Below are 24919 nucleotides of genomic sequence, written 5' to 3' on the forward strand. Positions count from 1 at the left end.
AATTGTATCCAATGAACTGAATAGAAGTGTTCCACTCGGATGTAGTGAATGAGTGAGGAAACTTTCTGAGCAGCTCCAGTGTGACTCAACACAAGAAGATTAACTTTCCTCCATCACCTCCTGGATCAAGTCAAAGACGTCCAAACTCCAAACCAGAGAAGACAAAGCGGATTTGTGAAGTTTGGTACAAACTGCGTGCGTATGACTGCGGGAAATTCTGCTATTTTGACTACACACTTTAGTACACGTTCAATTGTTTCACTGATACGACATTAACATGTTTAAAAGAATTGAAACTGGCTTTGGGGACTTTTAACTTTCTAATGTGAAATAATAAGAAAGACCAACGGTGCACTTCCTTCACAATATTTATTCTTAAAAATGAGTAAGCAGACAGTTCATGTGTCCTGTGAACACCAAAATGTGTGCAGAACAATACAGAACACTAGACCAACTTTTTTTCTTCTTCTTCTCCTTCATTATAGTTCTATGACGACAAAGAGCTTTTGAGCTGCAATTGACAGCGTGTTCATCTGGAGATGCAGAGCACAGGTTTCCTACAAGGTGAACAATCGTACGCGGACGTGTTAAATACGTGGCTAATACATGCGAGCGAGGAGGGAGATCGACATTGTGTTGAAGAAGAACGTCGCAGCTTGGGCAGGAGGGGCCTCAAACGCTTTACACTTGCATCCATTTCCCCCCCTCATCACTTACTTTATGCCAACTCGCACCTTCCTCACGCTTTCTTTGCCCCCTCCTGGACAAACTGCAGAGTTCCATCGCCCTCCAAGGACAAGGGGCAGGAAATAAGTGAGGATAAGAAAATGAATGGCGTCAAATGAGCGCTGACAGAGTGATGCTGATATTGAGCAACAATGAGGCCAGCTCATTTGTATGGAAATAAATGGGACGACGTGGACAGACGAGGATTTCACCTCTGGTGATGAAAATAATACATTGGTGCTATTAGTGAGAGTTATCCACTTCCACTTTCAAAGGAGTCAACCCCCTCAAAAAATAAATTCTTGTCAATAGCATGTTCTATGCAACCCTACTAGTCTAAATACAGTATTCTGGTTAATATTGTGTTAGTGGAATATGAGTTAAGCAGCAACATCCAGCAGTTTTTATCAATATCAGAAGGCGGCCATTTTGCCACTTGCCACTTACCTTTGACATGCATTAAAACAACTGGATTTTGCTGCATAACTCATTACACAAATGTAATATTAATCAGAATGTCATGCTCAGACTAATGAGGCTACATATAACATATTATTGTCAAGAAATGTTTAAGGTTGACTTCCCCTTTAATTGGTCTGGATGATAGGCTATATTTGTTCATCTTCTATGTCAGCGTTCAGAGGTGGCAAATCAAAGTCCAAAAAGTAAAAACCCTGCCACAGTTTGGCTTTAGACCCAGTTGCTAGCTAGCTAGCTCCCATGGTGCTCATTTACCCGCTAAGGAGCTAGCTAGCTAGCTAGCATATCAAAGTCCAAAAAGTAAAAACCCTGCCACAGTTTGGCTTTAGACCCAGTTGCTAGCTAGCTAGCTCCCATGGTGCTCATTTACCCGCTAAGGAGCTAGCTAGCTAGCTGGCATATCAAAGTCCAAAAAGTAAAAACCCTGCCACAGTTTGGCTTTAGACCCAGTTGCTAGCTAGCTAGCTCCCATGGTGCTCATTTACCTGCTAAGGAGCTAGCTAGCTAGCTAGCATCCAGGGCTAACGCCAAATTTTGGCAGGGTTTTTACTTTCTGGTGCTAGCTAGCTTGCTAACTTCAATGGTGCTCGTTTACCTGCTAGGGAGCTAGCTAGCATCTGGGGCTAAAGCCAAACTGTGGCAGGCTTTTTACTTTCTGGACCTGAATTTGCCACCTCTGCCAGCGACATATAGTGATAGTCAGAACAATTAAATGTGTATTTATCGCATTTATCTTTTGTCCGTGTTCTGACACAGTTTTTTTTTTTTTTTTGTGGCAGGGGTCTGGTGTGAAAGAGACTAAGAATGAGAAGGCGGAAGGTAAGAGCACAGGCGCAAAGGGATGAAAGTGCAGGAGCGAAAGCCTAACGGTCTGTCAGTCACAGTGTGAAAGCCTCAGCATAATTACGATGAAATGACACATGCGGACGTAGAGGAGGGCAGAGAGAGGTGTTTTGTTCTTTTTTTTCCCTTTCTTCTTCTTAAGACTCGGCCTGCCGGTCGCTCACAGCCATGAGAAGATTTCCCGAGGCTTTAAACCTATTTTGATTTACTCATCAGCGTCGCTGTGAAGCTCCCCCAGCAGAGACGGGGGAAATCACATAAGCCCCCCGAGGAACCGATATAGCCCAACGCCACGATCAATATCCTCACCACTTCTTTCTGTTGGATCCAATAATGTGATTTTTTTTGTTTTTTCTTATTGTTGCTATGCAACGACAAATTTAATGCGGTTCGTCAACTGTAAAAGTCTGTTAGTCTAATATCCAGTCAAAACTAGATTACATTATGAACATTATTAGCATATTTAAACGGAATTGTTGATGGTAAAATAAATCTTTTCAGCATATCAGTATCATCTACAAGAAGATGCAATTGATCCTCTTGAGTCAAACCTAGTATCGTGAGATGAATGATCCACGCATTTATTTGCTGATCTAAGAACTTTTTACACATGTGATCTTGTATGTTTTTGTTTATAAGCACAATATTACGTTTTGCTTATTGTGCCTCATTTGAAATGTTTTGACTAGAAATTAGACATTAAACAGGATTTTAGCATTTTACAGCAGAATGTCTTCATACGTCGCGTTTGACTGCTTTCAGTGCCCTCCTAAAGTCTCGAAGTTTAAGACTTGTCGTCGCGCAGCACATGGACCAAAAGCTGCTACATTTGACATATTTGGGCATCTCGTAGCAAATACGAGGCACAAGATGTATACACCGTAAGCCTCGTACAACACAACTGTATTTGTCCTCAAGGCACAGACACTAATTGGCAATATAAACATGTCATCAAAATCAACTTTTAGCTATTAAATGGTTAGCGAAGAAAATGTCTGCTTTAGTGACAAAGTTAAAAAGAACCCAACAAAAATGTGTTATCAAAAGTTTGTGCAAATCAAAAGCAGACTAAATATCTGATCCATTTTTTCCCATTTTTTTTTTACAAAATCAAAATAAGCCTTTGAATTGTTTCATATTTGTGTGATGGCAGCTGATGGTTGCTGCCATTTTTGTAAAGGTTGGACTTAAGCGAGGCCAGCAAGTCAGTTAGAAATGTGTTTCCTTCTCTGAGACGGTGGATATTTTCCCATCAGCCTTGAGCATGGCGTCGTTGGCGGCGTACGGACTGAGAGCGGCCAGCTTCCCTCGCATTTTCAAGTCCGGGCTGGGCGTCGTCAACTTTTTCATTCTCTGCAGAGGAGAAGAAATCCGAAGAGGAGATGGGAGTGAGCCTCTGGTTCTGGTCGGCACTTCCTCGTGAAGGTCACCCAGAGTTTGGTACGTATTTATGTTTAAATATATTTTAATTTTTTAATATATAAATATATTATATAATAATATATAAATAATTATATAAATATATTTTTAAATATTTCTTCATCACTGTGAAAACTCAGAAGAAGGCTTTTCTTTTCTATAACAATTTGGAACCCCTATGAAATTAATTACTGCCACCCACAGGACTGGAGTGGAATAATATCAATCACAACTTCTTGAAAAGAACTTACGATTCACAACCGGAGTGATATTGTCGTTTTCAAAGTCTCTTTATAAAACCTTCAGCACACTGTCTGCCATTTAAAGTATGCATTGTCATAAACAGTCATGCACAGATAAACATTACGTTGCCACTAGAGTATGTTACTGACCCCATTTGCTGAGAGGTGCTGATGGCAATAAACAAAATGGATAGAGCAGAGCGGTAATAAAATCAACAATTATGAACTGAATTAGATGTGTGACCTGCTAAGATTGACATTTTGTACACTTAAAAATGAGCATGGTGAGCTCCTGGAAGTCGAACCTCTTGGGCAATACAGGATAGGCAAGTGTGAAGGCAAACGGGGCCCAACGTGGGCGCCATAAACTTGGGGAAAAAATACCTTCAATATTCCGTATTTTAGTACCTTGCCTGAACATGAAAACTTCTGCAGGTGTGCATGTCTTTACCTCAGAGAAGGTCCCGGGAGTCTTCCAGATCATCCATATGATCCCCAGAGGAATGCACACCATGGAGGACATGGCCATGAACCAGCCGATCCCGTAGCCCCAGTCGGGGTAGGTGTAGACGTTGTTGTACTTGAGCGGCTTATATTTGATCAAGAAGAACAGGAAAATAGCCTGCAGGGCAAAAGGTGAAATGCACTCTTTGAGGTGTTGAACACTTAAAAAAATAAAATAAAATAAAAAGGGAATCTGTTATTTATTAATCGTGAGAAAAATCTGATGAAATGTCGATCTGAAAACAGTTGGGTCAAAAATAACCCAAACTGGGTCAAAAAGGGGCCGACCCCAATTTTTGGGGTTATTCAATTAACTCAAAAAGTTGGGTCGAATAAATAACCCACAAACAACCCCCCCAAAATTGGGTTGCTTTGTAGGTTATTCATTTAGTTTGTCCCACCTTTTGGGGTTAAATAGCTCAAAAAGTTGGTTCGAGTAATTTTTTAAGCATTTCAATCGGGTTATTCAATTAACCCAAAAAGTTTTGTGAAATGAATAATCTACAAGCAACCAAAAAAAATGGGGTCACTTTGTGGGTTATTAATTTAGTTTGACCGACCTTTTAGGTTAAATAGCGCAAAAAAGTTGGTTCGGATCATTTTTTACGCAATTCAATTGGGTTATTAAGCCAAAATGTTGTGTAAAATGAATAAACCACAAACAACCTAAAAAAAAAAAAAAAGAAGGGTCGCCTTGTGGGTTATTAATTGAATTTAATTTGACCCAACTTTTTGGGTTAAATAACTCAAAAAGTTGGGTTACCTAATTTTTGACCCAATTCAATTGGGTTACTTAATCAACCCAAAAAGTTGGGTCATATTAAGAACCCACAAAGAATCCCCAACAAACTGGGTTGATTTGTGGGTTATTAATTAACTACATTCAACCAACTTTTTATTAAATTAATAACCCATTTATAATAAAAAACATTTTGGGTTGTTTTGTCGGTTATTCTTTTTTTTTGGGTTAAATAACTGACAAATTTGTGTCGGTCCATTCTTGACCTTATTGTTTTAGAGTGTGGGCATTAAGTAATACCAACATGAACTTTGGCCTAATTTAGTGTAATGGCAGCTCAGTCTGTCAGGCTGCTGAGCTGGACGGATCCTGAGTGGGTGGCGCCCATGAGCAAGGCATGATGAGAAAAATTCCCATAGATGGTGTGCTCAGTTAATGAATGAGTTTTGTTCTTAAAGCAGATGAACCTAACCGACGTTTAGTAGTAAATAAAAATAAATAAATAAATGAGTAATAAGGCTCTTGCTTTGACACACAGCAAGTGTGTGCATCTGCCCATCATTCTACATGGACTTGCTCATCTCAGTAATAGTGTGTGTTTGTGCGGCGGACTCACAGCACAGATGCCCGGGGTCAAGATCATCCAACACCATTTGATGAAAAAAACGGGCTTGTAACCAATCATGTCCTCAATGTTTCGGTAGAATCTGTCGCTGCCTGAAAAACATAAATATTGCCCGCTCTTATTTCCTCCATCGGCATCAAACGAAAGACATGACTGAACTGTGATGACACGACGAGGCCTCGACGTTTTCTCTGCGCTATCCTCATTACCAGCAGATGGCAGAGTTGCCACTGGCTTGATTTTCTTCACTGCTGTCTCCGCGTGTGTGAATAGTGAGCCGACAGGACTGGACGCTGTTATTGAGATGAAGTAAGAAGTCTTGAGTGATGTCTTACCGTACACCCATCCGATGCATATTGACTCAAAGATGGCCACGAACAGCAAGCACATGCCACTGGCGGCGTATGAGTCAAATAGCTGGAAGACGTACATCCCACCCTGTAAGGAGACAAATATATTTAGAGTTGATGGATTTACGGGGTAATATATGTGGGACGGGCTGAACATATCCGATGAGAACCTTTTGGTTCTGGGATGTATAAGAAACAAAAGTTGGAGCTGGAACTTGAAGTGGAACTGCGCCTACATTAATCCCCAGTATGACGCATGGACAGGATGACCCCCAGGGGCCATTTGCTGCGATCTGATTGGACGATTTGTGCAATTCTGTGTATAATCTCGCCTTTCATCGAGCAGGCAAAATGTAATGTATCAGAGCTGATAAGGAAAGTAATAGCTCCGCCATATCAAAGGAAGTGCACTTTCGATTACGGGTGGTTTGAATCCGTTGAGAAATGGAGATTGTTGATTTTGTTTTCAATCGCAGAGAAAAAAAATACATAGCATATAGTCATCTGATTAATATGCAAGCTTCTGTCATGTGAGCCACAACGAACTGCAATTATTAATTCAGGGGCCTCTTCCAATCTTTTTTAAACAAACTCATGCAATAAATTAAACTGTATTTTTTATATATATACAGTACAGTATTTAAAAATATATAATTTTAATACAGTTAAAATTTTATTTTCAATCTGTTTTAAACAAACTCATGCAATAAATTAAACTGTATTTTTTTTTAAATACTGTACTGTAAATTAAAAAAATATACTGTTTAATTTAGTGCATGAGTTGTTTAAAAAAGATTGAAAAAAAATTAATCATGCAATAAATTAAACTGTATTTTTTTTTAAATACTGTACTGTGTATATATATAAAAAATACAGTTTAATTTATTGCATGATTAATTTTTTTTCAATCTTTTTTAAACAACTCATGCACTAAATTAAACAGTATATATATATATTTTTTACAGTACAGTATTTAAAAAAAATACAGTTTAATTTATTGCATGAGTTTGTTTAAAAAAGATTGAAAATAAATTTTAAACTGTATTAAAATGATATTTTTCTCCTCTGCACACTATAAAATCTTGCGTACAGTACCAGCGGAGATTCACTTAGGCCAACTAGTCTGTTCTTCTCCCGCTAAAAGGACACTCATGAATAAAATCTCCCATGAATCTCAGAGCAGGGTTACGTCAGAGATCTGACCTGCTTGCTCGTAAATAGAAAATCTCCGCACTGTGTCCATTGTTTCAGCTCAATTCTTAAACAGCCTCCCGAAGGACCTTTTAAACATCACACTCTGTAATTGTTATGCTATATAATCCATAAGGGCTGTTTTGTGGCAGATGTGTAAAAGTAGCTGCAAATATCAGACATTTTAACATACAGGTGTCACAAGGGATGACCAAATAAAATAAAATAAAATGATTGAAATTTCTAGTTGTAGAGGAGGAATAAAACTTTTGTCTCAAGTATATAAATTCAGTCACGTGCATTTGGTTTCACATTTAATGGCACTTATGGACCCTGTAGAGTACAGAATGGTTGAAGAGTGGGCGGATGGAGGACAGCGCTTATAGAAGCACCAGAAGCTTTTAGTGGGTGATATAAGGAACGATTGTTGTTGCAAAGTACAGGACAGAAAGGCGGCATTAAAAGCACAGGAGAGGTGGCGGCTGCTCCACATGGTGCATAGTAGAGTATTTTGAAAATCTACAATCATCATACTGTCACTAAAATGGTCTGTACCTGCTGGCTTTCATCTGGTGGTGATGACGATGACAGTGATGATGATGATGATGATGATGATGATGATGATGATGGATCATGGAGTAGAAATTGGTTAACACAAATTGAATACAGTATACTCAATTGCTTTTAAATATAATGGTGCTTTTAAGATACGTGTGACTTGAGTTGAGAGTTTTTCGATAATTATCACTCCCAGTTAAAATACACTACTAAACTAAACATAAACACAAAGAGAATGTTTAAAAGAATCAAATAATAGCTTAAAGCTAACACGATATGGGAATTGCCATAGACAGGCTAAAATGACATCACTGTTGCTCAGGCACCAACCAATCCCAGCTCACCCGTTTTCTGAAGCTGAGCCGTGATTGGTTGTTACCTCTGAGCAACCGTGATGTCATTTTCCGCTGACAGCAAGTGACAAAATGGCCACCATCCGAGATGGATAAAAATGGGTGGGGTTTGCTGCGTGGTCACAGGACAAATTCTCTTCATATCTTTAGGCACAACTTCATCCACAACATTTAAGTGTAAAAGCCTCACCTCTGTACACATGATGAGTCCTATGAGGAAAGACACTACCGACATGCCGAGAATCAGCAGTTCCCTGCGGTAGCCTCTCCTGAACGTCTCTGGGTACATATCAACCACGGCGGTCACCAGGCTTTCCACGCACACAAACTGGGGAATAACGCAACAAAGGAGGCTTATTAGCATTCTATCGCTTTAGCATTACATGATAGCAGCTATCCATTGAGGCAATCGTGCTGCTAGCCGAGTTGTTAGCATGCTAGCTATTAGCATTCTATCGCTTTAGCATTACAAAATAGCAGCTATCCATTGAGGCAATTGTGCTGCTATCCGTGTTGTTAGCATGCTAGCTATTAGCATTCTATCGCTTTAGCATTACATGATGGCAGCTATCCATTGAGGAAATTGTGCTGCTATCCGTGTTGTTAGCATGCTAGCTATTAAAATTCTATCGCTTTATAATTACATGATAGCAGCTATCTATTGAGGCAATAATGCTGCTAGCTGAGTTGTTAGCATGCTAGCTATTAGCGTTCTATCGCTTTAGCATTACATGATAACAGCTATCCATTGAGGCAATCGTGCTGCTAGCCGAGTTGTTAGCATGCTAGCTATTAGCATTCTATCACTTTAGCATTACAAAATAGCAGCTATCCATTGAGGCAATTGTGCTGCTATCCGTGTTGTTAGCATGCTAGCTATTGGCATTCTATCACTTTAGCATTACACGATGGCAGCTATCCATTGAGGCAATTGTGCTGCTATCCGTGTTGTTAGCATGCTAGCTATTAAAATTCTATCGCTTTATAATTACATGATAGCAGCTATCCATTGAGGCAATCATGCTGCTAGCCGAGTTGTTAGCATGCTAGCTATTAGCATTCTATCGCTTTAGCATTACAAAATAGCAGCTATCCATTGAGGCAATTGTGCTGCTATCCGTGTTGTTAGCATGCTAGCTATTAGCATTCTATCGCTTTAGCATTACACGATGGCAGCTATCCATTGAGGCAATTGTGCTGCTATCCGTGTTGTTAGCATGCTAGCTATTAAAATTCTATTGCTTTATAATTACATGATAGCAGCTATCCATTGAGGCAATCATGCTGCTAGCTGAGTTGTTAGCATGCTAGCTATTAGCGTTCTATCGCTTTAGCATTACATGATAGCAACTATGCATTGAGGCAATTATGCTGCTAGCCGAGTTGTTGAGCATGCTAGCTATCAGCAACAATGTGTTATGTGAATTGTGTTTGCTTGTGTTCACCTGACTGTCCAGTCCAAGAAAGATGAGCATCATAAAGAAGAGGCAGGCCCAAAGTGGAGACAGAGGCATCATGGTGACAGCTTTTGGGTATGCAATGAAGGCAAGCCCAGGACCTGAAAACAGACGTCGGTTGATTCTCGCCATCATGAGTCTGGTATTTTTATCTGGCCCCTTTTATTGTTCATGAATAAAGCACAGTAGCTTTTGTCTGCTGTCAGCTCATGTTTCCGTTTGCTTCATTCGCAGCATCTACAGTACACTTGCACGTTCACAGTCAAATGAGAATTCAGCTCACTTTTTCCGTTCTTATCCGGAAATGCAAAACAGACACATTCATCACTCAGTTGGAGAAACTGTGATGCATTACGCTGCAGCAGAGATAAATGGACCCGAACATAAAAGCGGGCGACTGATGATGTTTTTGCTGTTTTTGAATCAACGCTAACTGCTTCAAAATAAGATGCAGCAGGCAGTCGTGCTATCTTGGGGCGACCTACTCCCGGGAAAAGCATTAAGTAGTCTTCTCGCTGTGCTCCGAGACAAGCGTTTGAAATCTCTCACGCTGTCATTCTCACTAAATCATTCATACCAACTTGAATAAATCATCAAGTTGTGGTCTGAGAGGCTGTGCCAGTGTGAAGTTACATAATCTGCATTCGCATTATGATGGACGAGGGAACTAGTTTTGCACAATACACTTTTATAGACATATAGGGCACATAACACACCTTGGGGGGGGAGAAAAAAAAGATGGAGGAGGGAAGGAAACATTCAGAAACTCCACAGCCTATAGTTTGTGATTTCGATACGCCCACATGACAAACATGTGGCTGCGACTTCTGTTCCGCACTCACCAGATTCTGCCACGGCCTCGATGGGAACATTCTGTTCGTAGGCCATGAATCCCAGCACGGAGAAAATCGCAAAACCTGCCACAAAACTGGTGCCGCTGTTCAGACAGCACAGCATGATGCAGTCCCTGAGGAGAAGGTCGGGAAGAGATTACGCACCCAAATGTCATGACAAATTCAAATGAGGACACAACTGAAGTCATTCTTACCTGTAGCAGTTGTTGTTGTACGCGTTATAACTACCAAGAGCGGTAAGGCAGCCTAAGCAGATGGCGTAGGAGAAGAAGATCTGCGTCCCCGCGTCCACCCATACCTGCAAGTAATCCAGCATACATTACCCACAAGGACCAATATTTCCAATGTTTAAAAGTCTACACACCCCAGTCACCCCTGTTCAAACGACGCTTTCTTTGTGATAAAACCTATTTGTTATTAAGTTTTTTGTCTCTCTGTAGCACTTTGAGATCATGCTGATGAAAAACGCATTACAAATTGAATTGAGTATTAGTATCACTATTATTATTATTTTATAAATTATTTATATTATTAATAATTACCGTATAGTATTTTGATAATAATAAATTAGAATAATAAATATTATTATTATGTTATTAATTATTTATATTATTATTTACCATTGTATTTTAACAATAAAAATAAGAGACCTAAAGCGCCCCAAAAAACATCATGAAAATATATTGGCACCTTAAGAATAATGCCCTCAGTCAAATTTTGACACCCCCCCCCCCCCCCCAAAAAAAAAAAATTGTTTCTCCTCATGATGCTGGCCAACCATACTAAAATCAACTACATTCTTAATTAAAAAGATAAATCAAATTTACCCCTGAAATGAAATTATTAATAAATATAATATCATCATAAATTTTCATTTTTTTTATGTTTTCTGAAAAAAAATGAAAAAAAAGGCCCCATTAGTTTAGGAAGGTGACAACAATTTGACCCTAGTTCGGAGCAAAACGGATCCTAAGGTGCATTATGAAACCAGTTTGAAGTTGCAGCACAGGACCTCTGAACCCGCAGACCTAGCATGGGGTGCGAGCAAATTCAAACAGAATGCAGCACGGCTCTTTGAAAACTCCCTCACATCACCATTCAGCCACTAATCTCATTTCACCACCACAAAACAATTCACAAACGCACAATCTTCGCTCCCTCCTGCGAGTAACCACGGTAACTTCCGTGACCCCACAAACACTGTCCTGTTCCTGTGCAAGAACAGCCCTTTTCTTTCCTAATGTTCATTAATGTTCCCTTTAGTTCGTCATGGGCTGATGGCCGCACTGCGTAGGGAAACCTTAACGGCCCGCCCCCCGAGAGAATCTCTTGTTGATGTTGTGCCTAACTTGGTCGGCTTGTGTCTGCAAGTGTTGAGTCTTGGAAACGTATTCAACATGTGAAAAGGACGCTAGGCCTACTCTTGCTATTACGAGCTACTATTGCTGGTTTCATTCTCAATCGTGTATACTGTATATATTATATTATATTATATTATATATATATATATGTATATATTATTTACATTTACATACAATTTCAAAGTCCTAGAGTGGCCAAGCCAGTCCCCAGACCTAAACCCTCAAATCTGTGGACAGAGGTTCAAGTCTGTGTTGACCTGGGACAGCAACAAAACATCACTGCTCTAGACAGAAGATCTGGAATGGGCCAACATACTGGCTAGAGTGTGTGTAAATTTCTGTCAATCTGTCATTGTCAATAAAGGTTGCATTACAAAGTAGAGTTATCTTTTGTTGTTGACCAAATGCTAACAGCATTTTCCATCATAATTTACTGATAAATTCTTTTAAAATCCTACAATGTGCTTTCCAGAATTTTTTTTCACATTCTGTCTTTCACAATTAAAGTGTATCATGATGAAAATTACAGACTTCTGTCATCATTTTAAGTGCACTTTTTTAAAATGTATTTTAAGTGAACATAATTGGTGGCTGACTAAATATTTTTTGTAATTTTTTTAAATTTGTTTTTAAGTGCACTTTATTTGCACAATCGGTGGCTGACTAAATATTTTGTGTAATTTTTTTGTAATTTATTTATTTTATTTTAAGTGAACTTAATTGGTGGCTGGCTAAATATTTTTTTTAATTTTTGTAATTTTATTTTAAGTGCACTTTACTTGCTCAATCTATGGCTGACTAAATATATATTTTTTATTTTTTTATTTATTTTAAGTGCACTTAATTTGCACAATCGGTGGCTTACTGTTTTTTTTTTGTTTACATTTTATATTGTATTTTTTATTTTGTTTTAAGTGCACTTTAATTGCACAATCGGTGGCTGAATAAATATTTTTAAAATATTTTTTATCTATTTTTTTATTCATTTTAAGTGCACTTAAGTTGCACAATCAGTAGCTGACTAAATATTTGTTTGCCTCACTCTACATTTGAATGCTCTGATCTACATATTCTCACTAAATAATTGATCATAAGGTTTACGGTCGAATCCACAAAGGACGCCATGTCTTATACATGTCGGAGCGTTCCCTCACATCCCTTATTGAATTGCAGAAACTGCGTAGATTAATACCACTGAGACATCTTCATAATATTTGATCGAAGTTCTTTTTCTGTTCCCGGTTGCAAGTTTGATACAAGGCAGCTGCGATGCTGACATTTGGCAGACACAAGTCAATCTCATTGAATACAGCGAGAAACAATTACTACATGAAATGAGATTTTTGGAGAAGTGATGTTCATTTTCAAAAGTTCAAACCAGGTCAATTTGTGATTTTTACGAGAATGTAATGTAGTGGAAGTCTGGCATATTTGTTACTTTTAGATGTGGTTCGAGTTTAACTGTGTGATAGCGGGAATTTACCTATTGTACAAACACTTAAATGAGTTTCAACAGATTTGCCAAAGTCATAACTGTCTAATGTTGAAATATTAAATATCCAAAAGTGAAAACCTTTAATCCACTGACCGATGACATCATAATATTTTGCTACAGTTTAACAGAAATGAAGTCAGCGACCCCTTTCAACATTTTATTGTTTTGACTTTTGCTTCTCCATTCATTTTGCTTTGAGTGGAAAAGTGTTTTGTGTACTCGAACTTGAACTTTTATGTGTGCATAAAATGCAAGAAAACAAAGTTTTCCCTACTTTAGTCATACCGATATTTTCAACAATATTATTGACCGACAACTAACAATCATTTTAGTATGGAAATCTCATTAGTTATTATAGCAGTTTTGTGTACATGACATACACACCAAACAGTAAGACATTAAAATTTATCAAAGGTGTTTTTTTTTGTTTTTATTTTTATTTTTTTTTACAGCCAGTGTAAGAGATACTGATGATGGTGAGGAAACATAATTTGGGTAGCAATGGAAGAAAGTGTGAGAAATCAAGAGAGGAGTGATGCACACACACACACACACACACACACACACACACTACACACAGCCTGGAAGTGAACAGAGACCTGATTGTCCTCCGAGGAAGCCAATTTAACATCAGTGTCAGAAGTAATGTCTTCCTCTGTCGCTTCTATATCACCCTCCTTAACGACCTCTGTTTGGGCTTTTGACCCCCCCCCCCCCCCTTCAACACACACACACTTCCTCAATTCTTCTCATGTTTTACTACTTGACGCAATGTTTCCTTCCACATTGCAGTTGAAAAGAAGTCCAAAATGGACTTCTCTTCAGGAAATCATATAAAAACGCTGTCTGGCATGGATGATGTTATACCTTATGTTCATATCATATCATATAAACATCAAACACAACACCAACAAAAAAAAAAAAGCACATTTATTGCACTGTTATTGATTCAAATATCAAGGCCACGTCGCCGCCGCCAGCCATGCACATCAAAGTCTGCACTCACGCTGAACCCCCAACTAGACAAAACACCTTTAATGCTTTGTAGAAGCAAAAGGACTGCGATGACGTCATCTCCCCAAACTCTTTTTCAAAGATTCAAGAACGAGCGATGCAATGAACGAAAGGTTGCGCCGTGCATTGAAACTCACCTTTGCGGCTGACCAGCCCCTTCTGCACCCATAGCATAACAGCTATACATTTTAAACAAAAGAGGTTTCCTTCAATGTGTCCTAACCTAACTGTTTTCACTCATTATAAATACAATCTTGAGGCAACATAAGTTTTTAAACACTTCTCATAAAGGTTGTGCATTTTCAACACTTTAAATTGGGTTCACAATAACAGACGATGTGGCGACAGACAAATAGTATCGATCTGAGGAAAAATATTACATGTTTAGGATTTTTCACTTATTAGCGACATTATGCTAATTAGCATTAGCTAATTCTGCCAAAAGATGAAATGTAGCTGCTAATTGCTATTGGCTACCACGGTTGTGTTATGTAATTTTGGGACTTTTGTCTTGTTTGCCTAATATAGAGGTATCTCTGGTAACTGTATCAATCTAATTACGGTATCTAGTGGTAGTATTAATGGTATCTTTGGTATCGCAACATTATGCTAGTTTTTATCAGCAACACTATGCTAATCTTTTCTCTTCTTTTTTTTTTTAAAGAAAAGATTATAAAAAAATTGGGGTGTAAATTTTTTTCAGAATTAATCGCATTATTTCACTAGTTAACTCACAATTAATAAAAAAAAATATATAAATAAGTTCTAAATGCACAATATTTTTTTCTAGGTTTTCATACTCTCGTTAACAAAAGTGGGGAAGCTAAACTAAACTAATTGAAATTAAAATGAATTTTTGACATCTATAGCCGTCAATGGCAGTGAATGAGTTAATTAAACATTTCTTGCCAATAATATGTTATATGTGACCTCACTAGTCCAAACATGACATTCTGATTCCTATTACATTTGTGAAAAAGTTATGAAGCAAAATCCAGCCGTTTTTATACATCTCAGGGGGTGGCCATTTTGCCACTTGCTGTCGACTGAAGATGACATCACAGTTAGTTGCTCATGCAACGACCAATCACAGCTCACCTGTTTTCACAAGCTGAGCTGTGATTGGTTGTTACCTGAGACCTGAGCAACTGTAATGTCATTTTCACTTGACAGCAAGTGGCAAAATGCCAAAATGTCATAATGCCTTCTGATATTGATGCAACCATTTTGCTGCTTAACTCATATTCGCAATATTAACCAGAATACCGTATTTAGACTAGTGAGGCTGCATAGAACATATTATTATTGTCAATACATTTTGGGGGGGATTATTTCCCTTTTAAAGTGTTACACGTAAATCTCAATCTTTTGGATTCTGGATTATATAAACATTCAAATACTTGGCAGAACAAGGTCCAAATAAGAACAGGGTGAGGAAGTTATCGAGCTTACCTGAGGATCGGAGAGACGAGAGATATCGGGGTACAGGTAAAACTTGATGCCTTCATACGCTCCCGGCAGCGTTACTCCTCTGATCAGCAGAATCAGCAACATGAAGTAAGGAAATGTGGCCGTCACATACACAACCTGCAGATACAAACACATGAGGAATATGGAATTTTTGCCTTGATTAAAAAAATAGAAAGGTAAATGGACTGCTTTTTATATAGCGCTTTTATCTATACCATATCATGCCCAAAGTGCTTTACAATGCCTCACATTCACTCATTCACACACCATTGGCCGGCTGCTGCCATGCAAGCTGTGTTTGTTGTCTTGCTCAAGGACACTTCCACATGCTCACCGGGGGTGAGGATCGAATCCATAACCTCACAGATGGGAGACGACCGCTCTACCACACAGCCATGCCGCCCCAAAGCTAACAAGAAATCATCTGAGGGGTGAGTATCGAACCCACAACCTCACGGATGGGAGGCAACCACTCTAACACAGAGCAATGCCGCCCATAAACTAACAAGAAATCATCTAAGGGTTGAGGATCGAACCCACAACCTCAAAGATGGGAGACGACCTCTCTACCACACAGCCATGCCGCCCCAAAACTAACAAGAAATCATCTCAGGGGTGAGGATCGAACCCACAACCTCACGTATGGGAAGCAACCGCTCTACCACAGAGCTATGCCGCCCATAAATAAACAAGAAATGATCTAAGGGTTGAGGATCGAACCCACAACCTCAAAGATGGTAGACGACAACTCTACCACACAGCCATGCCGCTCATAAAGTAACAAGAAATCATCTGAGAGTTTAGTATCGAACCCACAACCTCTCAGATGGGAGGCGACCGCGCTACCACAGAGCCATGCCACCAATAAAGTAACAAGAAATCATCTCAGGGTTGAGGATCGAACCCACCACCTCACAGATGGGAGACGACCACTCTACCGCACAGCCAAGCCTCCCGAAAAATAACAAGAAATAATCTGAGGGATGAGGATCGAACCCACAACCTCACAGATTCACAACCACTCTACCACACAGCCATGCCGCCCATAAAGTAACAAGAAATCATCTGAGGGGTTAGTATCAAACCCACAACTTCACGGATGGGAGGCAACCGCTCTACCACAGAGCCATGCCGCCCATAAAGTAACAAAAAAATCATCTGAGTGTTGAGGATCGAACCCACAACCTCAAAGATGGGAGACGACAACTCTACCACACAGTCATTCCGCCCCCAAAACTAGCAAGAAATCCTCTGAGAGCTGAGTATCGAACCCACAACCTCACGGATGGGAGGCAACCACTCTACCACAGAGCAATGCCGCCCATAAACTAACAAGAAATCATCTAAGGGTTGAGGATCGAACCCACAACCTCAAAGATGGGAGACGACCTCTCTACCACACAGCCATGCCGCCCCAAAACTAACAAGAAATCATCTCAGGGGTGAGGATCGAACCCACAACCTCACGGATGGGAAGCAACCGCTCTACCACAGAGCTATGCCGCCCATAAATAAACAAGAAATGATCTAAGGGTTGAGGATCGAACCCACAACCTCAAAGATGGGAGACGACAACTCTACCACACAGCCATGCCGCTCATAAAGTAACAAGAAATCATCTGAGAGTTTAGTATCGAACCCACAACCTCTCGGATGGGAGGCGACCGCGCTACCACAGAGCCATGCCACCAATAAAGTAACAAGAAATCATCTCAGGGTTGAGGATCGAACCCACCACCTCACAGATGGGAGACGACCACTCTACCGCACAGCCAAGCCTCCCGAAAAATAACAAGAAATAATCTGAGGGATGAGGATCGAACCCACAACCTCACAGATTCACAACCACTAGACAACCACTCTACCACACAGCCATGCCGCCCATAAAGTAACAAGAAATCATCTGAGGGGTTAGTATCGAACCCACAACTTCACGGATGGGAGGCAACCGCTCTACCACAGAGCAATGCCACCGATAAAGTAACAAAAAATCATCTGAGGGTTGAGGATCGAACCCACCACCTCACAGATGGGAGACGACCGCTCTACCATACAGCCATGCCGCCCCAAAACTAACAAGAAATCATCTGAGGGGTGAGTATCGAACCACAACCTCACAGATGCGAGGCAACCACTCTTCCACAGAGCAATGCCACCCATAAAGTAACAAAAAATAATCTGAGGGTTGAGGATCGAACCCACAACCTCACAGATGGGAGTCAACCACTCTACCACAGAGCCATGCCACCCATAAAGTAACAAGAAATCATCTCAGGGTTGAGGATCGAACCCACCACCTCAAAGATGGGAGACAACCACTCTACCACGCAGCCATGCCACCCCAAAACTAACAAAAAATCATCTGAGGGGTGAGGATCGAACCCGCAACCTCAAAGATGGGAGACGACAACTCTACCACACAGTCATTCCGCCCCCAAAACTAGCAAGAAATCCTCTGAGGGGTGAGTATCGAACCCACAACCTCACGGATGGGAGTCAACCACTCTACCACAGAGCCATGCCACCCATTAAGTAACAAGAAATCATCTCAGGGTTGAGGATCGAACCCACCACTTCAAAGCTGGGAGACAACCACTCTACCACGCAGCCATGCCGCCCCAAAACTAACAAGAAAATCGAAAAACAGTTGGCTGTTACTGCCGATTGTACGTACATTACATAAAACATACAGTATATCATGTTCGTCACAGCAGTCAACATCCTTCGGAGTAGATGTTGGAAAGCGTTTTGTGAGTTGATCTTAACATCTCAAGAAAACATTTGAAAGAAAAGCGGGCAACATATATCGGCCGGCTTTCTGGAACGCAGTCAACGGTCACCAATTGAGGGCAGAACGGAACAGAACAGAGCCGGCCGGGCCAGCAGAGTGAAAAGAAAGCGAGGGCTCCCTTGGCTCCGTCTCTTAAACAGGAGGAGCCCGTAGGAGTGATGCTGGCAGTGTGGGAAAATGTGCTTCAAAGAGACGCACAACACGCCGACAAACACACAACTTCATTCACAACGTGGAAGTACACACACAAAAAGCTGAACATACACGGAATCGCTTCTTTTGCTGCATTGGCTCTAAATATAGCGAGACGCTAAATTCCCGAGCTGAGCGTGTTATGCAAACATTTGTAAAGAAGCAAGAAAAAGTCATGTTTTATGACGCTCAAGACTTATTAAGGCTATGCACTTTAAGCTGTGCTAATCCCAACATGTTCAACAGAAAAAAGATGTCTCCTGCTTCTTTCAGAGTGACAAATACATCCATTACACATCCTAAACCTCTCGTCCCCCTTTTCCTCTACTTTTTGGGGGGAGGGGAGGGGGGGGGACCAAAAGGGCAATATTCACTCCCTGCGTGAACTTTTGACGGCGTTGCCGTAAATCTTAACGGGAGGGCTTCAATGTGAGAACGGCTCGCAAACAGTCACAAAGCAAACAGCTTAGCGGTGTCGCGGCTGAATGGGCCCCGTTGGGTCTGTGGGGGGGAGAAAGTGAGGGAGGGGGGGGGGAGGCTGAGGATGTACTCTGCATGCTCCTCATGAACGTTCCCCTTTTCCTCCAGTGAATACAGGAATCAATCTTGGACCGGCTGCTAAAGCCCGGCCATGAAGGAGCATTCTCCCCTCGTTACTTCACAGACGGACAAAAGACACTTTTGGGGGGGAAATCAGCATTGCCGCCTCGTTGTTTTGTTTTCCCTCCATCATGTAGAATGTGAACCCATTCATCCTCCCCACCCTCACACACCTCGTTTTTTCTAATTCTCTTTTTGCCATTCTTGCAACCAACCCTTTTCCACATTCTACCGCCATCTCCCAACTTATTCCGGATCAGAGGATTTTCCGAAAAGGCTGCTTGCTGGGTGCGCTTACGAAGCAAATAGGAGCAAAGTAGTCAGTAAACCGTTTTTTTAAGAAGATGAAATCAGTGCCGTCTCACCTTGCCAGTCGACTTGGGTCCCTTCCAGATGCAGAAGTAGCAGATAAACCAGGCCAGTGCCAGGCACATGGCCAGCTCCCAGCGCACCCCGCCCATGTGCTCGATGCCGTCAGATATCTTCAGGACTCTCCGTCTGTAGGGGCCCAAGCACAGACTGAGAACTGGCGGCTCACGAGACGATGTTTGTTTCTGCTTATTAAATGTGGGGAACAACAAAGTTGTTTTCTAATATATTATTATTCATTTATTTATTTTTAATAATGATGCAGTATTTGTATATCAGTACCCCTACAGCATACGGAAAAAAAATATTATTTTGCCATGCTAGCATAAAGTGTAATTGCACATCCACTACAGTAGGTGGCAGTGAGAGGTGTACTACTTACAACAATTTTTTCGACAATTTATACTATTTAAAGTCGTGGCAGAGAGTTGGGGGAGGAGATTGCAAAATATTTTGTTCTTCCTTGGGGGGGGGGGGGCGTAATAAAAAAAATCATTTAGAAGCACTGACATAGAAGCAAATGCAACATGCAAATGCAATCAACTCGCCCGACCAACAATGGCACTTTATTGTGATATTGACCCATACCGATTATCACAAAATCACAAAGTTAACGGCATTCTTGGCAAAATACTTTGAAACAATTGTGATTTAAACGACAATTCTCATCTCTTGTGCTTTTGAATATCAAGATCCATGGCTTATAATATGGTACACTGAAAATAAATAAAAGCGGAAAATGGAAATTTGGATCAAATAACATCCAACGGCAGAGCTTAAAAAGCTAATCAGCCTCACTGGCAAGCAATGCGAAAAACTCAAAACAAATTGTTTTGGTCGCCCGAGCAGATGACACCACATCTACCAACAAGAGCAGGAGTCGCCAACATGGTGGCCCGCGCAAGGACCTTAGCCTGTAGACCTGCCCTCCTCCAAAAACAGCTCAGCCATGACGGGCCGTTGTGATTTCCTAGGAATGTTGCAGAAGAGATATTTGAAAACACTTGAAATAAACCTTTTCCGGTTTTATGGGCGATTTGCCATTTTATCCTCCAATAGAGGTGACAATTGCTAAAGAAAAAAAGGAGAAAAAAAAAAGCAGATTTGACCTATATTGCACCACAGGTCGTTTGCAGCGGCAAACCAACACTGTGCTTCCTGTTTGTCAAAGCATTTCCAGGCAACGGCATTGATGGAGGATGCGAGGCGGCACAGCTAAACGCCGTTTGCCAAATCTTGGCCACCGAGTTCAACCCCCGGAGATCCTGAAGCGGCCATTGATCATGGTGACATGTTCTTGGTGGCAGGCCACAGGCAAAGTCCAACACGGCTGCCCGAGCTGTCGCCCCTGGTCAGCCATAAATGCGACCTTGAAACACTAGCATCTATCTGGATTGCTCTTGAGTGCTCTAAGAAGTGATTTGAGACATGTTTATTGTTCAGCATTTATCTTCAGATAGACTTGTACGCGTTATGCTAGTTAGCTAGCTGGGTAGCTAGCATGTAGCATGTTTATTGTTCAGCATTTATCTTCGGATAGACTTGTAAGCGTTATGCTAGTTAGCTAGCTAGGTAGCTAGCTATAGCAAAAGGGTGGTATGATATATATACTGTTTAACTGGTCAGTCTGTTGGTCCTTCATGTGGTCAAATATTTTCAAATAGTATCAATGTATTCTCTTTGGGTATGTAGTTAAAAGACATTTGTCAAAATTGTGAATTTTAATAGGTCTCAGGTACAATTTTATCCAAACACACATTTTCCGTTCACACACGTTCAACATACACTAACTGAGGTTTCATGCGTGCTGTTTTTACAGTGGGTAAAGATTAAACAAGGCTTTAACTGTTTGAAGCTGTTTTTGTACGTAGCGTTACTTGCCCCCTTGGCGAGTCATCCTCATACCTGACATTCGGTGGAATATTCGTCATCATTAATTCAAACTCAAATGATATGTAATCCCTGAAGAGTGTAAAATTTGGAGCGTTGTGGTGTAACCACAGGGACTGGCAACGGGACTGGAAGTGCGGTCAGCATTGCCCGCTGGCAAAAGCTGATCTGCTGCCACACTTGTGACTCCAGCTGAGAGACAGCCGGCCTAGTGGACCCTGCTGACAAATATGAAAAGAGCTGACTAATTATTTCGAGGAGCGAAGTCGAGGAGGTCAGTGAGGCTGTCTAAGATTTTTCAATCGATATTATACATGAGGCTGTCCGACTTGGGCTCAGGGGATGTTCGCTAACAAAGAAATGGCTGTGGTGCGATGGAGTGGAAAATTGTTTCATTCATATTTGAGTCAGATGAGCGACAAAATCTGAAGATTACTGAAAGTATTGAAGCATGGAGCTGCCGATGTAGAGTTATTTTTGGCACATACAGTTTCATATGTGTCATGTTTAAATATTTAAATACGCTCGAACGTATTTCCAAATATGTTTGAGAATATTTACAAATATGCTTGAACGTACTTACAAATGCGTTTAAACCTACTAGCTAATGTGTTTAAACGTATTTTAAATACATTCGGAGAAGATTGCAATTGCGTTTGTACGCATTTGCAAATACTGTATACACTCGACCATGTTGCAGACCATGGGTGTCAAACTCCGGTCCTGGAGGGCCGGAGTCCTGCAGGTTTTGGAGGTTTCGCTCTTCCAACACAAGCTGATTCCAATCAGCAGGATCGTTATCAGGCTTATGCAGAGCTTGCTGATGAGCTGATGATATATCAGCTGTGTTGGAGAACGGAAACATCCAAAACCTGCGGCACTGTGGCCCTCCAGGACCGGAGTTTGACACCTATGTTGTAGACGAAATGCTAAAAACTATTGCCTTGTGCATGTGCAAGTTAAAAAAATGTTTTGTTTTTTTTTTGCTTTTTTTTTTAACACTTGGCCTATAGTACAGTATATAAATAGATTTGAAAATTAAGTAAGTAAAAATTGTTTATACAACGTTTTTATGATTTATTATTATGTCTGTAACGCATTATTTCCAGCATTTTTCCCCCCATAATGCCACGGGGTATTGTCTTATGCTTGTGCATACCTCATGGCATTATGGGGAAAAAATCCATAATAAATCATAAAAATTATATCAAATAATAATAAATCATAAAAATATGAACTAATTTAATTTCAAATTTTAATTTGTAATTTTAAGTTTGAACGTATTGGTATAATGTAAGCTAAATGCAAAAAAAAGAAGAAGCTTTTTTTTATTTTCCTTTTTTACTTGCACATGCGTAAGTCACTACTAGGGATGTAACGATAACAGCAATATTATGATATCGCGATATCAAAAATGCCGCAATATCGTCACGATATGAAAAGCAGCACGTCTGTTAAAAAAAAAGAGTCAGGTTGATTTCCATTTGTGCCGTTGTAGCACACTCTGGTGGCTAGTTTTTTTATGTAGTTTAATTTTCATAAGGGATGTTTTGGCCCTTTTAAGTTTAAATCTTATTAGAGATTGCAGGTGGTTTATATGTATTGCTGTTATGTACGAAAGCACAATATTGTGCTTTTTTTTTAGTATGAGGTCATTTTTTTTACACTAATGTGACCTTTTTTTTATATCGCCCGCCTCCCCATAATATCGGGATAATTATCGTATCGTGAGCTTCACATTGTGATAATATCGTATCATGACGTTTGGATATCATTACATCCTTAGTCAGTACTACAGAGTTAGCCTACAAATATGTTTGTATTTGCATTCAAACATATTTGTAACCGTATTTTAATACATTCAAACATCGAAAATATTGACCCCACATTGGCAGTATGAAAGCGACACAAGATGACGGTGATAAATTGTACTGTACTCACTCCCAGAATTCAATAACAGGAGAGGTTGCGTTGGCGTTTGTAATGTTGGTGGCATTTTCTCCATAGTAGTCGACACAGTTCTCTGTGGAGACACATTGACCTCATTGGCTTGTTGATGAGGAACAAACATGAACATGAGCAAAGAAGCTCCTCTCTCCCACCAGTATTCCAGTAGTGGCCACAGCCTGCCCACGGAAGCTCAGTGGTGAAGCAGTTAAAGAGGTAGAAAATGGCCCAGGCGAGGATGACTACATAGTAGACGTTTAGATGAGCTTCGATCACCTGGGTTGCATAGCCGATGCCTGAAAATGCCACAAAAAAATTAATAAATTGGGAGATGGCATGTGAGTGATTATACTACGACGGCGTATTAGGGCCACGTATAAAAAAAAAAATTTGAAGCCGGGGGAAATATTCAGAGAATTTTTTTTTTCAAATTTGCCACTTTATAAAGTAGCAAATTTGCCACTTTATAAAGTAGCAAATTTGCCACTTTATAAAGTAGCAAATTTGCCACTTTATATAGTGGCAAATTTGCGAGCAAAAATTAAAAAAAATTTTTTTTATGAGAAATACACGTAGCGTACTACTCGGCTGTTTGTGCCAATACTTTTCGGTCGGGTTTCCAAATAAGGAGATAGTAATTGCTTTAGCATAGATTAACCATATCATGTTACGCATTCACTCTTTAAACCGTTGTTAAAATGTATATTTACTTGTTCGTTTATGTTTCCAGAATTATTATTTACACATTCATACATGTTGGTATTTTTTTTTTGTACAAGTATCTAAATTGATGTGTCGAATCTGCTGCTCTCCGTCATTCACCTATGGTATGCTAGGTCGCATCTGATTGGATAGTGTTAGTCAGCTGACCAGGAAGTGTTGTCGCTCTGGCTGCTGTGAATGACGAGTTAAGTTTTCATTTAAGAATAAATCCGTCTCCATTCTGCCTTTTCATTTGATAGTGTCCCATTAACCACCATCGAATCCTCACATGATTAGCTATGCTATGTGTATTTCTCGTAAGTTTTTTTCTCGCAAATTTGCCACTTTTTAAACTCGCAAATTTGCCAGAAAAAAAACGCGTAAATTTGCGAGTTTATAAAGTGGCAAATTTGCATTTTTTTTCCCCGGAATATTCCCCCCCCGCCCTCTAAAAAAATATATATTTATACGTGGCCCTAATACGCCGCGGTAATATACAACCCGTTGAAATAACACGAGGGCGTTCTCACCCTCAAAGAGGGGGCAGACTTTTCTCCAGCATGTGATTCCTCCCTCACTGGTGAACTGACCAAGGGCGGTCTCCAGGAAAAAGACGGGGATACCGCAACATATGAAGAAGATGACGTACGGAACAAAGAAGGCACCTTGAGGAAAATAAAAACAGTAACAAGTCAAGAGTACAAAAGTGCCCCGGCGACGGTGACCTTTCTGCTAAATAAGTTGCCT

At 40.3% G+C, this 24919-nt stretch overlaps 1 protein-coding gene across 1 annotated transcript in view; it reads right to left on the reverse strand.

Moving 5' to 3' along the window:
• Window positions 1-350: 350 nt before the first annotated feature.
• Window positions 351-24919, reverse strand: part of slc6a11b (solute carrier family 6 member 11b) — a 30215-nt gene continuing 5646 nt past the window's right edge. The window contains exons 3-15 of the mRNA XM_077573532.1: window positions 24703-24837; window positions 23626-23766; window positions 23465-23546; window positions 19630-19762; window positions 15664-15798; window positions 10536-10639; window positions 10330-10454; window positions 9476-9588; window positions 8221-8358; window positions 5914-6016; window positions 5570-5670; window positions 4162-4332; window positions 351-3402 (exon numbers count right to left, since the gene is read on the reverse strand). Of these exons, the coding sequence (XP_077429658.1) occupies window positions 3259-3402; window positions 4162-4332; window positions 5570-5670; window positions 5914-6016; window positions 8221-8358; window positions 9476-9588; window positions 10330-10454; window positions 10536-10639; window positions 15664-15798; window positions 19630-19762; window positions 23465-23546; window positions 23626-23766; window positions 24703-24837 (1625 nt within the window). The 3' untranslated portion in view covers window positions 351-3258. The remainder of the gene's footprint in view (window positions 3403-4161; window positions 4333-5569; window positions 5671-5913; window positions 6017-8220; window positions 8359-9475; window positions 9589-10329; window positions 10455-10535; window positions 10640-15663; window positions 15799-19629; window positions 19763-23464; window positions 23547-23625; window positions 23767-24702; window positions 24838-24919) is intronic.

Source organism: Vanacampus margaritifer, chromosome 8 (genome assembly GCF_051991255.1).
Source record: "Vanacampus margaritifer isolate UIUO_Vmar chromosome 8, RoL_Vmar_1.0, whole genome shotgun sequence".
NCBI classification, from domain to species: Eukaryota; Metazoa; Chordata; class Actinopteri; order Syngnathiformes; family Syngnathidae; genus Vanacampus; species Vanacampus margaritifer.